General features: G+C 44.9%; 1 protein-coding gene across 10 annotated transcripts in view; it reads left to right on the top strand.

Annotated features, from left to right (window-relative positions):
* The window catches only part of PXK (PX domain containing serine/threonine kinase like), a 77,291-nt gene that overhangs the window by 27,956 nt on the left and 33,275 nt on the right, over positions 1-16,060 (top strand). For 9 of the 10 annotated variants that reach the window (XM_059663132.1, XM_059663131.1, XM_059663130.1 and 6 more), the window contains exons 4-6: positions 8,612-8,798; positions 15,302-15,379; positions 15,985-16,058. In XM_059663132.1, the coding sequence (XP_059519115.1) occupies positions 8,612-8,798; positions 15,302-15,379; positions 15,985-16,058 (339 nt within the window). The remainder of the gene's footprint in view (positions 1-8,611; positions 8,799-15,301; positions 15,380-15,984; positions 16,059-16,060) is intronic. The other variant, XM_059663133.1, reaches the window with a different exon arrangement.

The following is a 16,060-nucleotide window of genomic DNA, read 5'->3' as shown; positions in this document are numbered from 1 at the left end:
ACCAGCTCAGCTGGGAGGTGAAGGACTGCTCCCTTCTTTGGTGAGCTAGCCATCGTCACTTAGTCGGAGTGACCTCTGGGCCTGTCCAGAAAGGACAGGACTGCTGGCTGGGAGGGAGCATAATGCTTCCTTTCCATCCAAAGGCCGTGTTGAAGCACGTGTCGCGTCCACACTGTGACATTATTTACAACACTGCTGAAAGTATGACTGTCTTTTTGCCTTGCTGTAAGGTTGGCCTGAGTATCTGCAAGCCTTTATGTAATTGCCATATGGCCATGCACTTGACACATGTTGTCTTTTTAAATTTTAATTATAGTATAACCAATTTAAATCTCCAAATAGAATATTGGCAGAGATTGAATTCTCCTCGTAGATGGGTTTAGTTGGTTTCCTATATGGATTTTAATAGCGTATTATTTGCTGTACGACAAAAAGCTGGGCCTGACTGACACTGTAGATAAGGCACCAACCAATGTGCAGTTCATTCCAGCGTGGATTGTCTCCCAACCCTTCTAGACAGCCCCACGGTGGGGTGAGCATTGGAGGGTTAACACCGAACCTACTTTGTGTCTTTACCTTTATGAACAAGTTTTAAGGAAGGGGGAGTCATCTTTGTACAGTATTATTCAGCCAGGGCTGAGTAAGAGTTGTGGGAGAAATATTTCTCAAATTGAAATTGCCCAGGCCCAGCCCCTAAGAATGGGGGTGGGGAAGAGGGTTTTATCTCCTATTTGGAGATATAAGGTTGGATGTCTGTGACATTTAATTATGGCCTTTTTAATATAATAGAGCTTTATTTTTTGCTTCAGTGTAATTTTCCCTTTTAAAATGGATACTTTCTACGTGCATCTTATTTTAAATGCAAATATTCATGTGTATTGATGTTGGCTTGTGTTGGGCAGGATACGGCCAGACAGCATTTCAAGTGGGAGGTTTTTCTGGATCCAAGTAAACAAACAGAAGAAAGTACATACAGCTTTTTGGCAACAAAATACTTTCAAAACAGCCTCTATAAAACAGACCCAGAGTATTCCAAAACCACAGACTAAAACTGTGACCATGATTTTCAGTGTCTGATTACCCTTCTGACAGATAATGAGTTCCTGCTGAAGAGAGAGAAATATAATATACACAGAGTTGTCTTGAGTTCAATAGGAAAAATGCCTGAGTGAAAAGAAAAGCAGGATGTAAAATTACACATGCAGAAGAATTTAATTACATGAAATGTTTAGAAAAAAGATTGGAAGGACGTATGCCAAAATGTTAACCATGGTGAACCCAGGTGGTAGGATTATGGGTTATGTTTTTTTTTCTGGTTCTTTATACTGTTCTGTACTTTCAAAGTTCTCTATAAACAAGCACATGTAACCAAAAAAACCCCACAAAAAACAAAACAGAACAAAAAACAGAAAAATGCTGCACTTCCCGACTTTATATAGTGAGCATATTTGTGGTAATAGTGAAGAAAAATCACCACCATATTTTAAAGTTAATATCAAGTTAGTGATCATCTAGGGCAGCAGTTTTCAACTGGTGGGCCACAAGAATTTTTTAAAAATATATTTTTATTTATTTCAGAGAGGAAGGGAGAAGGAGAGGGAAAGAGAGAGATAGAGAGAAACATTGATGTGAGAGAGAAACATCCATCAGTTGTCTCCTGCATGCAACCTGACCGGGGATGGAACCCACAACCTGGGCATGTGCCCTGACTGGGAATCACACCAGCAACCTTTTGGTGTATGGACGATGCTCAACCAACTGAGCCACACTAGCCAGGGCTCCGCAAGAATTTTTAAAACATGCAATACCTGACAGTTTAGTCAAGGGCACTGACCTCTTTTCCCTTTGTCAAATTAAAAAGTGACAACAGCCAACACAATAATAGCTATCTGATGTGAATGAATCAAAATTATACCTATTATTTTTTGGCAGATCGGCAAAAAACACGTTTTTTGTTGTGCTGCAGAATTTTTGTAATTAGTTTGTGTGCCATGAGATGGAAACGGTGGGAAATTGCTTATCTAGGAAGACAGCATACCAGAAGGAACAGGAATAAAGCAGGAGTTAAAATGACAGGAACTGGGTGGGAAGGGACCCAGGCTCTGTCCTCTACCATCTCAGGTTACTCTCCCCTCTTGGTCCTCACTGCCCCCCTCTGAACTGGAAGGTTGAACCAGGTGACTTCTCAGGTCTGTTGTAGCACAAAAGGTTTGTTATTTGAATTTTACTGCCCATTGCTCACATAGGAGAGACTCCCCTTTATACACTAAGGGGAAATTGGGACAAACGAAGGCGCTGTTGAGAGTGTAGCACTCTCTAGAATATTCATGGAGATATGCTCGAAGGCATTGTGTAGATTTTTAAGATCTGATGCTGGAAGTGAGAGATTAACATTCAGAGTTTGAAGGTTTTCCCTCCAGACAAAAGCTAGTTTTCTTGAAACTGTAATATAGTTTATCATATAATTTTGAGGCTTCTCCTAGCCTGGCATGGGACAGATTCTGGGTTTTAGACCCCATTTTATTGATCATCTCCCATGAGCATTGTCACTCTGTAGGTGTTATGAATGGAAATTTGCGGGACTTCTCTGCTGCCTTTCTTGTTCCCTTTCCCTTATACAAGGAACTCAAGAAGGAGGCCACAGGGCACGTTAAAGAGGAAAAAAATGGGAAATGGGATGATGGGGGTCAGGGCTTTGAGCCACCAATGCGGAGGTTTCTAGGAAATTGCTGGCTTAGTGATTTTGTCACCAATGTTAGTGTCTGTCTCCCTCCCTTCTAATTAGTGGTGTTCTAAACTTTATATGCTGAGATTGGAAAGCATTTTAGAAATTCTAGGAGAAAACTGAAAAAGAAAATAAGTCTCTTAAATGCTAATCTTTTTTAAAAGACAAGATTTAAAAATAACACACACATTGCATAGTTTTAGTATTTTTAGGAATATTTATTGTGAGATCTTCCACTGGGGCAGGAAAACACCTCCAGTATGTCCAGCAGACTGACATAGCAGGGACACTGTGATCGCAGCTGCTGGCAAAGGACTCTGTTACCCGATGATTTAGAAGAGCTGATGGTTTGCCGGGCAGATCAATACATTTTCCTAAAGTGAAACGAAGCTTGAAAAAATAGATTGGTTGAAGCTTGGAGGCCACAAAGTTTGAAATAGATACAGTATCAAATTCATTCTCACATCCCCACCATGAATGAAAAATAACCCTACTGAGGTTTGAATCGGATATGAGGTGTCTCTCCATTCTGAGATGTGGGATTCTCCTGGGTACACTGTTGGTCAGGTACCCAGTGCAGGCAAATGTGCTGATACCTGTTAATGGCATTTAAAAAAAGTCCTTGCTGTGTATATGATCAGCTTGATAAGCACAAAGGGTTTCCTTTTCCTTTTTTTAATTGAAAAAAAGTAATAGTTGAGCAATGTAATAATTTCATAGTATAGAAATAAAAATTAATTAACTAACCCAGCCGTGGGCAAACTACAGCCCGCGGGCCGGATTCGGCCCGTTTGAAATGAATAAAACTAAAAAAAAAAAAGACCGTACCCTTTTATGTAATGATGTTTACTTTGAATTTATATTAGTTCACACAAACACTCCATCCATGCTTTTGTTCCGGCCCTCCGGTCCAGTTTAAGAACCCATTGTGGCCCTCGAGTCAAAAAGTTTGCCCACCCCTGGACTAACCCACTCCCAGTGGTAGCCATTCTCAAGCAGATGGTATGAGTCATTTTAGACATTTATTGAGCATATATATCGATATCCTGAGTGAGTACGCACACATGCACACACACACCAGATTATATTCTGCAACTTAATTTATTGAGAGTCTTTTTTTAAAAATATATTTTATTGATTTTTTACAGAGAGGAAAGGAGAGGGATAGAGAGCTAGAAACATCAGTGAGAGAGAAACATCGATCAGCTGCCTCCTGCACACCCCTACTGGGAATGTGCCCGCAACCAAGGTACATGCCCTTGACCGGAATCGAACCCGGGACCCTTCAGTCCACAGGCCGACTCGCTATCCACTGAGCCAAACTGGTCAGGGTTATTGAGAGTCTTAAAAAGAAAGAAATCAGTTGTGTTTTCAGTAATGTATTACCTTTGATTACCCTTCATTACTTAATGCTCCTGAAAACATAATAAGGTAACTGGCTTAGATGTATACCTGCTGAGTGATGTGCTTTCTTCGTTAGTGTGATTTTTATTCAGCTACTAAAGAAACTGCTCTTAGGTAAAGCCTCACTATGTGAATAAGGAAAACAGTCTTACCGGTAGTGAATTATGCCACAGTACAACATTCACTCTAAATGTGCCCTGCCGTACTTTCTTAGTTGGAGAAATAGGCAATTTGGAATTGTCAGGCAACCTTTTCATCTTGTCCAATATCAAGTTCAAGGTCTTCATTGTTATTTGAAAAATACAGAGTGGAACAGGCTAAGTTAGGTTTGCCCACATGGGCGGTTTAGATTACAGCCTTGTCTGAATTCAGGACAGCCTTCTCTTTAGACCTTTCCCTCAGTCAGTGCACATGCCACTTGCACTGCCCTAATGTAAGCACAAGTGTAGAATAGCACTACTCTCTAAAAGTGATTTTACTCATTAAATTAAGATATTAATCTGACGCTCCGTTTTTTAAGTTTGAAAAATAGACTTTAAAGTTTTAAATGATCTGGAAAATGGTAGTATGTTGAGCACCTGTATTTATTTTTCTCCTCTCCCAAAGCCACCCTTAAACAGTAAACTGTCTGATACACGCACGCGCGCGCACACACACACACACACACACACACACACCCCTCAAGGACAAATAGGAGAGGAGAAAACTACAACAAAACATTTGAAACTGAAAATCCAGTGGATGAGAACTAACCAATTAATCAGGTATGGGAAGGCAGAATTCTGACATGGGGGGTGAATTACCCCACTGGGTCCAATTTACACAGAACCTCCACAAGTTTTAGCAGTTGACACTACAGGTGCTGCCTCCGGTGTGGGCCAAGGTCAAGCTAGAATCAGGAGTTGAAAGTATGTTTAAGAAGCGGTCAGGTCCCCAAATCTTCCCCATCTGAGCAACTTATACCTGCCCTTCTCGCTCCAGCACAAAACGGGAAGTTTATTCCCAGGAGAGGTCGGAACAGTTTTGGACTGGAGACTGTAGGCACAGCTGAAAATATTTACATAGTAAACAGGTGCAGGGACCCCAGCACCCAACCCCCCTCCGCTCCCCAGCCTTCTTCTTCCTCTCGGCTCCCAGAATACTGGCACTTACACCTTCTGGGTAGGAGGCTGGAAGATTCTTCTGAGGGGTCTGCCCAGCCTAAGAGGAAAGAGCTAAAGACTCAGACTAAACACTAAGGTCACACGTTCTCCCAGTGAAACAGCTGAGTGAGGTCATGTGCTACAGTGAAGCCCACAGCAGACAAGCCAGCCCCTCACCCAGAGCTTCAAGTCAGCTTTGGGTGCCCCCTCTTAACTATGAGCAGACACTTTTAACATGAAAGATAACAACCAAATCAAACGGGAAAAAATAAAAAAGAATAAGGAAGCAGAATATATGCAGTAAGAAGAACATTTCAGCCCTAGCCAGTTTGGCTCAGTGGATAGAGCGTTTGCCACGGACTGAAGGGTCCCAGGTTCGATTCTGGTCTAGGGCACATGCCCAGGTTGCGGGCTCGACCCCCAATCGGGGGCCTGCAAAAGGCAGCCAATCATTGTAGGAGGCAGCTGATCAATGATTCTCATCATTGATGTTTCTATCTGTCTCTCCCTCTCCCTTCCTCTCTGAAATCAATAAAAAATATATATTAAAAAAGAAGAAGGCCCTGGCCGGTTTGGCTCAGTGGATGGAGCGTCGGCCTGCGGACTGAGAGGTCCCAGGTTCGATTTCGGTCAAGGGCATGTACCTTGGTTGTGGACACATCTCCAGTAGGAGGTGTGCAAGAGGCAGATGATCGATGTTTCTCTCTCATCGATGTTTCTAACTCTCTATCCCTCTCCCTTACTCTTTGTAAAAAATCAATAAAATATATTTTTTTTTAAAAAAAAGAAGAAGAAGAACATTCAGGCATTTCAGAAAAATTCTTTTATACTTTCAGAGAGATAAGAAATTGTATTACATTCAGGATGCTATTTGGGGGCAAGGAGAAAAGAGTGCTTAAAAATAAAAACGATAATAGTAGAAATTAAAACTCTTTAGAAGGGCTGAAAAATAAAGGAAATATCCCAGAAAACTTTTTCAGTAGTAAAAAAAAAAAAAAAAGGGTTAACAAAGGTGGAAAATAGGAGAGAAAAGATAAGAATAGAGGATTAGCCCAGAAGGTCCAATATTGGAAAACAGGAATTCCGAGGAAAGAAAGCAAAGGGCATGGAGGGGAAGAAGTGATGCCGTGATAAAGGAAAACACCAAAGAATGTAAGAGTATTAGCGGTGTTGGTTTCTAGAAGGAAAGGGCCGAGCACTCGGCAGAGAGATGAAGGTAGGCCCACATGAAGGCGCATGGAATTCACAAACTGAAGTCAAAGAGACAATCCTGAAAGCTCATACAGAGAGGGAAAACAAAACAGAATCTGGAATTTAGCAGCACCAGAAACCAGAAGACAATTGTTATGCAAGGAGGTCAGACCTCAGCGTACTGCTTGCCGATTCCAAAGAAATAACCCAGAGGACTGACTGGCTGTGAAAGACATGGGTTTGTGAGGACTTGCATGCGCCCCGGTGGTGGCTGGCTGGCTGGCTGGTGAGGTTTCCTGCAGCCCCGGCTTTCTCAGCACCGGGCACTGCAGAGTAAGAAAACAAAGCACACGGGACATGGGGCCAGGGCGGGCAGGTCGGGGGGGGGGGGGGGCCCTAGCTGTTTCTCCGCAGTAGTTTACAGTCCAGGTTCACATATAGAAGCAGCTTCTCTTTGGCCACGTCTTGACCGAGCAGCTGGCCAGGCTCCCGGGCCAGTCCCACAGCACTAACCCACTGTATTCCCACCGGGTGGAGGGGGAGTTGGAGCTTGGGAAGGGGCCCATGTTCTCACGTACCAGACAACAATAAAGTTTTCTTTAATCATTGACAGAATTACATATGTCCCCCCACTTACCCCCTCTTTGCCCCTCTCCACCCAGGCCCCTGCCCCACCCCAGGCCTTCATCACACTATTGTCTATGTCCACGGGCTATGCATGTAAGCGCTTTAGTTAATTTCTTCGCATCCCCTCCTCCCCCTCCTCTATGAGATCTTTCAGTCTGTTCTACGCATCAATAAAGTAATGCTTAGGCCGCCGTGGCTCAGTGGTTGAGCATCAACCTATGAACCAGGAGGTTGTGGTTCGTTTTCCGATCAGGGCATATGCCCAGGTTGCAGGCTCAATCCCCAGTGTGGGGCATGCAGGAGGCAGCTGATCGATGATTCTCTCTCATCATTGATGTTTCTCTTTCTCTCTCTCCCTTCATCTCTGAAATCAATAATAATAATAATATATATTTTAAAATTGTTCTCTTTGAAAAATGTAAAAAGAAGGAAGTAATGCTTAAAAATTCTGAAGAAAAAATATTTTCAACGTAGAATTCCACATCAAGACTTGCTATCAATCAAGTGTGAGGGTAGAGGAAAGACAGATTTAGACACACAAGTTTTCAAAAACTTGTCCCCCTTTTGGGAAGTCTACAGAGGCTATCTCCACCAAAAATCGGGAATATCTAAGAAGAAGGGTGGCTGTGGAAAGGGGGTCAGCAGGAGGAAGGCGCATGCGCCTCCAGCATGGTGGTGAAGGGAGGGCCCGGGAATGCCAGCTCTGCAGGAGGTGTAGGGACCGTCAGTCCTGCCCGGAGCAGGTCGGCGGGTTCTGGAAGGTACTTCTCAGGGAGATGAAATCGATGCTTCTCTGTATGTGAATGTGTTGAGAAAAGGCATAGCCAGAGAGTTCGAAGTTGAATAGAAAACCAAGAAATAGAAAGGAAGCATGTTAGCATAGGAGGCATGGCATTTGGGCTCCGTTGTGAATAGCATTACCTAATGTAAACATGAGTACTGCACTATAGCGTTGTATCTATACTGGAAGGATTAGGAACAGGGTGTGTGTTGCGGGGGGTGGGGGGCACGGGGGGCCGCGTGGGGGTGAGGTCAGGATAGTGAAAGAACTTAATCCTCATTTTCCATGATAAGAAACTTATAGATAATTCCTAAAAATGAAAAATTAAGACGTAACAATCTCAACATTCCCCAATGCCAAACGATTGGCTGAAAGAATTGAACATGGCTGTCTCTGGGGTTTGGGGAACGGATATGTCATCTGGTATTGAGGGTGGTAGGGGGGATGTCATGAGACTGAATAATAATACAAGAACTATTTGACTCTTGAAATTACATTCATATGTAAGGTTGATAAAAAGAAAAACACTTTTTAAAAATCAAGTTTTATAGTTGCTCTGCTTAATGCAATATTTTATGAATTCTAAGATGCATAGATTTTTCACATTTTCATATCACTAAAATTAGGATGCATCTTAACATCTGTGGTATCTTAGACTTAATGCAATACAATGGCTCAGGATTCTGGTATTATGTCTTATTTGGGAATGACCTGAGTATAATCCTTTTTTCTTAATTAAAGATTGCAGGCCTAAGTCTACCTCTTCCTCCCAAGAAATTGATTGGTAACATGGATCGTGAATTCATAGCCGAGAGGCAGAAAGGTCTCCAGAACTATCTCAACGTTATCACCACAAACCACATCTTGTCTAATTGTGAGCTGGTTAAGAAATTTTTAGATCCAAACAACTATTCCGCAAACTACACTGGTAAGCAGAGGGATCTGTGCTTTGCTAGAGATAAAACATGTGGGAGGAACTCTATTTCCAAATGGGAGGATGTGTGTATTTGTTATAGGGCACTATTCATCTACTAATTCTTGCCTGATTGTAATTTACTGAAATGTATAAAAAGAAGATAGTTACTTCTAACATGTTTGTAATGTCTGCACAGAAAAATCTGGAAGAGAAGTTATTGTGTCTTTGTCCTTACAGTGTAGTCTTTGTTAACTTCCCTGACAGACTAGAGAGTAAAGAAGCCATGGTAATCTATACAGTAATCAATTGATTTGTATTTGGGTCCATTTTTGTATTTATAGCTATACAGTGTGTCTGGTTTTTCTCAGAATTACTTAACAAAACAGTTCGGAAGGGTCCTCCCTGTGTTCCCAGTCGTTCACCAAGATCGACTCAGTGCAGAGCATAAGGAGGACATCCCTCCCCTGGACCAGGTGGCAGCCAGGGACCGAGGTGGGAAGGGTACCGATTCCACACAAAGCTGACATCACTAACCTAAGCCTGGCGTCCGCCGAACGGGTGGTTAAATATTGAATTCACTCTGTGTGGCCTTGAAGAGATCAATGGAAATCATTCTAGAACTGAGCTAAGATTAGAATTCAGATGACTTGTTAGAGCTAAATCATGCTTAGAGTCTAAGTGGAACTCTGGGTGTTAATAATAGATTGCTTACATGCTACTCTTTGGGTACTCAGAACACTAGTTTTGAAGCAATTTGAGGGGGGGCACCTTCGTTCCTGTTTCAGAGAGAGGGAAGTAGAGGCCTGCTTGTCAGGCACCACGCTTTTCTGCACAACAGACCCACTGGGGAGCCTCACAGAACCCGACTCCCAGCTGTCCTTGGCAGGGCAGCTCATGGTGGTGGTGGTGGTGTTTTTATCGATTTTAGAGAGAAATAGGAAGGGAGGGAAGGAGGGGGTGGGAGAGTTGGGGGGGCGGGGAGAGAAATTAGTTTGTTGTTCCCCTTATTTATGCATTCATTGGTTGATTCTTGTGTGTGCCTGCCTAGGGATCAAACCCGCAACCTTAGCATATTAGGACGATGCTCTAACCGGCTGAGCTCCCAGCCAGGCTGGCTCGTGGTTTTTAAATCTCCCTAAGTGTTCCTCTATGCAGCTCAGTTTGAAAACCACAGCCCTTGGGCCTCACTACTCACAGCGTGGCCTTTGGATGAGCAGCACTAACGTTATTGGGAGCGTGTCTGAAGGCAGAATTCAGGCCCCATCCCAGACCTGCTGCTGATCAGGGTCTGAGTTTCACAAGGTCCCCGGTGATTGCATGAGCATTGAAGTTTGAGGATCCTCACCCTAGAATGTGCCTGCCATCTTCTAACACAAGATGAGCAAGAAAAACGCCTTTGCAGAGCACACAGAAGTGAAGGAAAGTTTATTTCAAATTCCCGTTGACTGCAGCTTGCAGATCTGACATGGAGCTGTTACCGAGGCTTCCACTCATGCCCTGCTGGTTTTTGGATCACGCAGGAGAAGCATCACAGGACACAGCTCGCATCCCTCACCGTAGCATCGCTCATGGCTTTCATTCCGCTGTGCTGCACCTCAGTTGTTCCCCAGACTGTCAGAAGGTGGGCCGTCTGGATGGACTGTTATCCAATCGGCCCCAACCCAGCCCTGCTCATCGGTTTGTCCACCTTGTTTCCTGCTAGTGTCAGGGCCACATCGAGGTGCAGTGCCCACACGATGGTGCTGTGCATTCCGAGCCTGGCCTCCGCTAGGCCTGTGTGGCTGCTGGGGGCAGGCTGGGTGCTGCGGGCGCAGGCGAGGAATACACTCCCCCAGCTCTCTGGGAGCTTGGATCAGAAGTACATCGAGTCACCTGGAGCCAGAGCTGGAAGGCATCTTAGTGCAGGCACATCAAGACCCACCCTCTCATTTTCTAGATGAGAGGCCCCAAGAGGGAAGGCCTTGCCTAGGGTGGCACATTTGCATGACTGTATGAGTACAGTGTTCAGTGTTTTCCGATTAAAATGCTGCTCAGCCTAGCTGGTTTGGCTCAGTGGATAGAGCATCGGCCTGCAGACTGAAGGGTCCCAGGTTCCATTCTGGTCAAGGGCACATGCCTGGGTTGCGGGCTCGATCCCAATAGGGGCCATGTACGAGGCGGCTGATCAAGGACTCTCTCTCATCATTGATGTTTCTATCTCTCTCCCTCTCCCTTCATCCCTGAAATCAATACAAATATATAAAAATAAGTAAATAAATAAAACACTGCTCAGACCTGGAAGGTGGTCTGATCCCTATATCTCCTTCTACTGTACCTCTCTCGTGCTGCCAGTGTCCTTGACCTTGCCTCCCTCCCCCGACCCAGCAAGGTGCACAGTCAGGAGTCCAAAGCAGGGGGACAAGAAGGCCACTAGGGACTCCCTCAGGACCCAAACACTCCACGGGCTGCCACGATGAGAGGGCACATCCCTGTGATGGAGCCGTAGCGGATAGTGGCTGTTTCCAGAGAACTGCTGATCTATTTCTCCCTGTAAGTGAAATGTCCGAACTTGTCTTGCTTTGGGGCTGACTCACCAGTAGTCTCAGGAAGCGATGCCCAGGCGCCCAGCCTCCTCCTCTGAGCCATTCATTCCCCAGCAAGCCGGGCGGACATGTCCAGGCTTCCCCAAACCAGTGCGGCTCATCGCCCTGTGGGGGCTTGTGAGGTGTTCATTTGAATTAGACAGTCTAATTGAGGATCAGCTGTTGTACAGGGAAAACAAGCATCTCCCGGTCATGAGGGGTTGTGTGGACACACACACACACACACAGTCCGCCTTATCTGATTAACAAGGCACTTCTGTCGTGTAAAAGCCTCACTGCGCTGTAGCCATCTTCCCACCTCAAACCTCAGACTCCCTCAGAGTAAGGGGTTCAGTGTCCACACAGAGGTCAGTTGGACCAGAAACCAGGAGGCCTGGCTCCTGGTCCCAGCTTGGGCGGCAGCAGCATTTCCGCTCTGGCTTCAGGGTCCAGGCCTATAAAACAAGAGTTCGGGGAGGGGGTTGAAGGAGTGTTGAAGCTCCCTCTGGTCTTAACGCTCCAGGAATCCCTCAATAGCGTGATAGTGGTGGGCTCCAGGGTAACAGGAGGGAAGGAGAGGTTGGGGGTGGGGGTTACCTCCAGAACAAGGCAGGATGAGTTGGGGAAGCTGTTGGATGTGCAGACCTCTGCAACACCACTTCCTGTGGTAGATTGGGGACCCAGAGCCCAGCTCGGGACTTGGGGGAGCGGGGGCGTCAGTGTTTGTTCCCTGTAGTCACCCCGAGGGCCTGGGATTGGGAGCTAAAGGCTGCACACATGGGGGCAGCTGGTACCTTCCGAGCTGAGAAGTCTGAGCTCTGTGGGAAGCTCAGGATGGACTTGAAGGCTTTGCTCTGTGTTTCCTCTCTGGGGAGTGTTTATCTGCATTTACTGAGCCTGCATCCCGCCCCCCCCCCCCCCCCCCCCCCGTGTCTATCAGTGCTACAGAAATAGAGGCCAGATGCCGTCCTTTTCATGGCTTTCATGTTCTAAGAGGAGAGAGCATCCACACCCATTGAACATCTTTAGCACCCTTAGTTCCCACAGCATGAAACATTTATTGAACACCTACTGTGTGCCAGATGCTAGGAAAAGGAAGGAATAGTCTCTCTCCCACCCCACCCCCACCCCCTGCAGGGAGAGGACTATGGCAGGGTAAACAGGGGGCAGCACCTTGGAGGGGGTGTTGGAGAGGACGATTTATTTATTTATTATTTATTTATTTATTTTTTAATCCTCACTCGATATTTTTCCATTGATTTTTAGTGAGAGGGAAAGACAGACAGAAATATTGACATGTGAGAAGCACATTGATTGGTTGGCTCCTGCATGAGCCCCGACCAGGGCCCAGGCTGGTTGCAGATGATTTAGATCTGAAGATGGAGGAAGGCTTCCCAGAAGAGCTGATACCTACAGGGAGGGAGATCTGGGGGCGGGGGTGGGGTGGGGGTGGCGGGGGGGGGGGGGGGGGTGTTGAAGTCAGCCAGGTCCAGAGGCAGGAGCAGAGCTCCAGGGGAGAGAGGCATTTCCATATGGCTTTACCCAGACTAAGGTGTGTCCTTCCTGCCGACGTTTCTGGTCTGGTAGAAGAGAATGGCCCTAATACAGGGCAGCATGTGAGTGAATCCCAAAGGAGAGGGACAGATGCAGCACTGGGAGTGTGCTGGGAGTGTGCCGGGGGGGGGGGGGGGGGGGGGGGGGACTTCTGGCTAAGGGAGCAGCAAATTTGGGCTGAGCCTCAAAGGATAGATGAGCAAGAATGGAAAATGCTGAGGGGTGGGGCCAAGCCAGTCTGCAGGGGCTGAGGGAGGCAGATCTCAGCGAGAAGCGTGGGAGGCACCCCTGTGTGGGAGCCAGAGCCAGAGCCAGGTTGTGTGCTGGGTTGAGAAGCTTGGTCTTGACTTGGTAGGAGATGAGGTGCCAATGAAGGCTTCTAAGCTGAGGAATAGGTTCTTAGGATTGAAGCGTGTGGCTGAGTCTGGGGTGGGGGGATTAAAATTGGGAGCATAGAAGTCACGTCATTTACTTGACAGTAAGTCGTAGTTTAGTGGAAAGGAAATGTCCTCTCTACAGTTCCCTGACCCCTAAGGTATAAAAGCTATGTCCCAGTCCTCAGCGTATCAGTAACAAAGCTAGCACATTCCATTTATTCACACCTATTACCCTGTTTCTACAACACTGTACACTGCACAGTGACATACAGTAAATATCGCCGACTAATGAGTCACTGTTAGTTTTGAACAGGTTGTCCTTCACAGTCTCTTAGAACGACATGGTACCGCATTTAGAAAGTTATTTTTCATGATCTCTCTCAAAGTTGATATGAATGATTTTCACTTAAAAGAAATTCCTTTTCAGTTTGTTTACATTCACATTATTTTGTAAATACTAAAAACATATTGTATCAACACTAATGATGGAGGAGGTCCGGAGTTCCCAGTGCTGATACTGAAAGCGTGTATGCTTCTGTCAACCCAGCCCCTCCAAATGGTTTATGTGTCACGTGGAGTAGTTAGAACCGAGGTAAATGGGGTCAGTTTTGTATTTGGTCCTCACATCTCTTCTTCTGTGTGGATGGACTGACACTTTACGTGTTGAGTCAGTAAACAAATAGCTAGTGGGTTTTCTTCCCTGAACCTCCTAACTCGGCATGTACTGTATTCATCCAGGTGATAATGTGTGCCCGAGAGGCAGGGGAACCCAGACCAGGTGACTTTGACATATGGAGAGCCTTTCTGCCAATCCCCACGCCTCGCCAGTCTGCCTGGACTGTAATTAATGCGAGGCAGAGGTGCAGTCCACAGTGCATCTGCATGATTTCTTTGCTTTCAGGGATCAGGAGTGGCTCATTTACTCACTGAATTGAGGAGAAGTAGCAAATTACAGATGTTGCTTTTTTAAAAAATATATTTTATTGATATTTTACAGAGAGGAAGGGAGAGGGATAGAGAGTTAGAAACATCAATGAGAGAGAAACATCGATCAGCTGCCTCCTGCACACCTCCTACTGGGGATGTGCCCACAACCAAGGTACATGCCCTTGACCGGAATCAAACCTGGGACCCTTGAGTCCACAGGCTGACGCTCTATCCACGGGACCAAACCGGTCAGGGCACAGATGTTGCTTTTTGTAGGAACTACCAAGGAACAGTTACCTTGATAATTTCTTAACTTGGTGAACTTCAAAGAACTTCCTCTTCTCATTGTCTTCTTAAAAGGAGGAGACATTCTCATGATAGCCGAACACAAAAGGAATGGACTTTTTCCAGTAAACAGGCAGACCACACTTCCCACAATAGGACTGTGTTGCTGCTGTAGTAGACGGCTTTCTAAAACACTGGCTTTTTCCCCCAGGATATATTTAAGGCTAATCGCTTCTTTGTTGGTGAAAGCTATAATTCCATAAGGAATGGAGATGGGATGAATATCACTTGTAGCAACACTGAGTACTCTTCCAGGCTGACCTTAGAACTCATTTTGAATTTTGTGCGTGGGGTGGGGCCTGGTGCATATATTGAATTCTTGGCATATACCAGCTAGTTTGCAAACTTTTTTTCTTTAATAAACCTTTCACTTTGAAAGAATTGTAGATTTACAAAAGAATGGCAGTGATAGTACAGAGTTTCTATGTAACCCTCACCAGTTTCCCCCGATGTCACATCTTACATAACCATGGCACGTTTACCAAAACTAGGAAATTAACTTTGGTACTTTGTGACTACAGATTTTATTCAGATTTCACTAATTTTCCCAATAATGTCCTTTTTCTGTTCCAGATCCAGTCTAGAATCCCACATTGCATGTAGTCTCTGTGTGTGTTTGTGCGTGTCTATGTGTGTAATTAAGTTTATTAAGAAGGTCATAGACTATAAGACTTTCATTTGCAAGGATATCTTAAGCATATGGTACTTTCCTGATATGTTTGACTAATGAGTTTCTAAAATGTCTTTGCAGAGATCGCCTTACAACAGGTTTCCATGTTCTTCCGATCCGAACCAAAGTGGGAGGTAGTAGAACCATTGAAAGACATAGGTGAGAAGCTGGCATGCCCGTTCCGTTAAAAAGACACATTCAGTACTGGATTCTTTGTCGTGCTTCCCTGTATGTATCCCAAGAGAGCTCTTAAATGCAGGTGTTTTCTTTTTCTTTTTGCTTCCCTATTGCTTGAGGATGCAGTCCGTAACTCTTACTACTTAGTGAATCTTGGTTCAAGCCCTATCTGAGGATTTTGATGGAAGTAACATATCTTCAGCACAGTTTAATCACTCATTCCTCATCTTTTTTTTTTAAATTTTGTTTTATTGCTTAAAGTGTTACAAAGAATATTACATATGTCTCCTCCCCCCTCCCCTTGACATTCCCCTGGCCTCCCCTACCCCCTCATTCCTCATCTTTCTTTTCCACTAAATTTAAACTGAAGTGCTGTTTTCCTGTTTCTGTGAATAGAGTAATTTCTTTGCTGTTTTTTTTAGTGCAGTCTTTACCATGTCAACATTGCCAAATGGTTGTTTGATTTGTGCCTATATAGCTATGGATAATGTTGCGAAGCTTAATTTTTATTAATTACTCAGTCAATGAAATGCATCAATTGGCACAAAAATTTTGTAGCTATAAACACATTTCTGCTTTTATGGCAGGTTGGAGGATAAGGAAGAAATATTTCTTGATGAAGATTAAAAATCAGCCAAAGGAACGGCTAGTGTTAAGCTGGGT

This window comes from Myotis daubentonii, chromosome 14 (assembly GCF_963259705.1).
Source record: "Myotis daubentonii chromosome 14, mMyoDau2.1, whole genome shotgun sequence".
NCBI classification, from domain to species: Eukaryota; Metazoa; Chordata; class Mammalia; order Chiroptera; family Vespertilionidae; genus Myotis; species Myotis daubentonii.
This window is presented reverse-complemented; position numbering and strand designations above follow the sequence as displayed.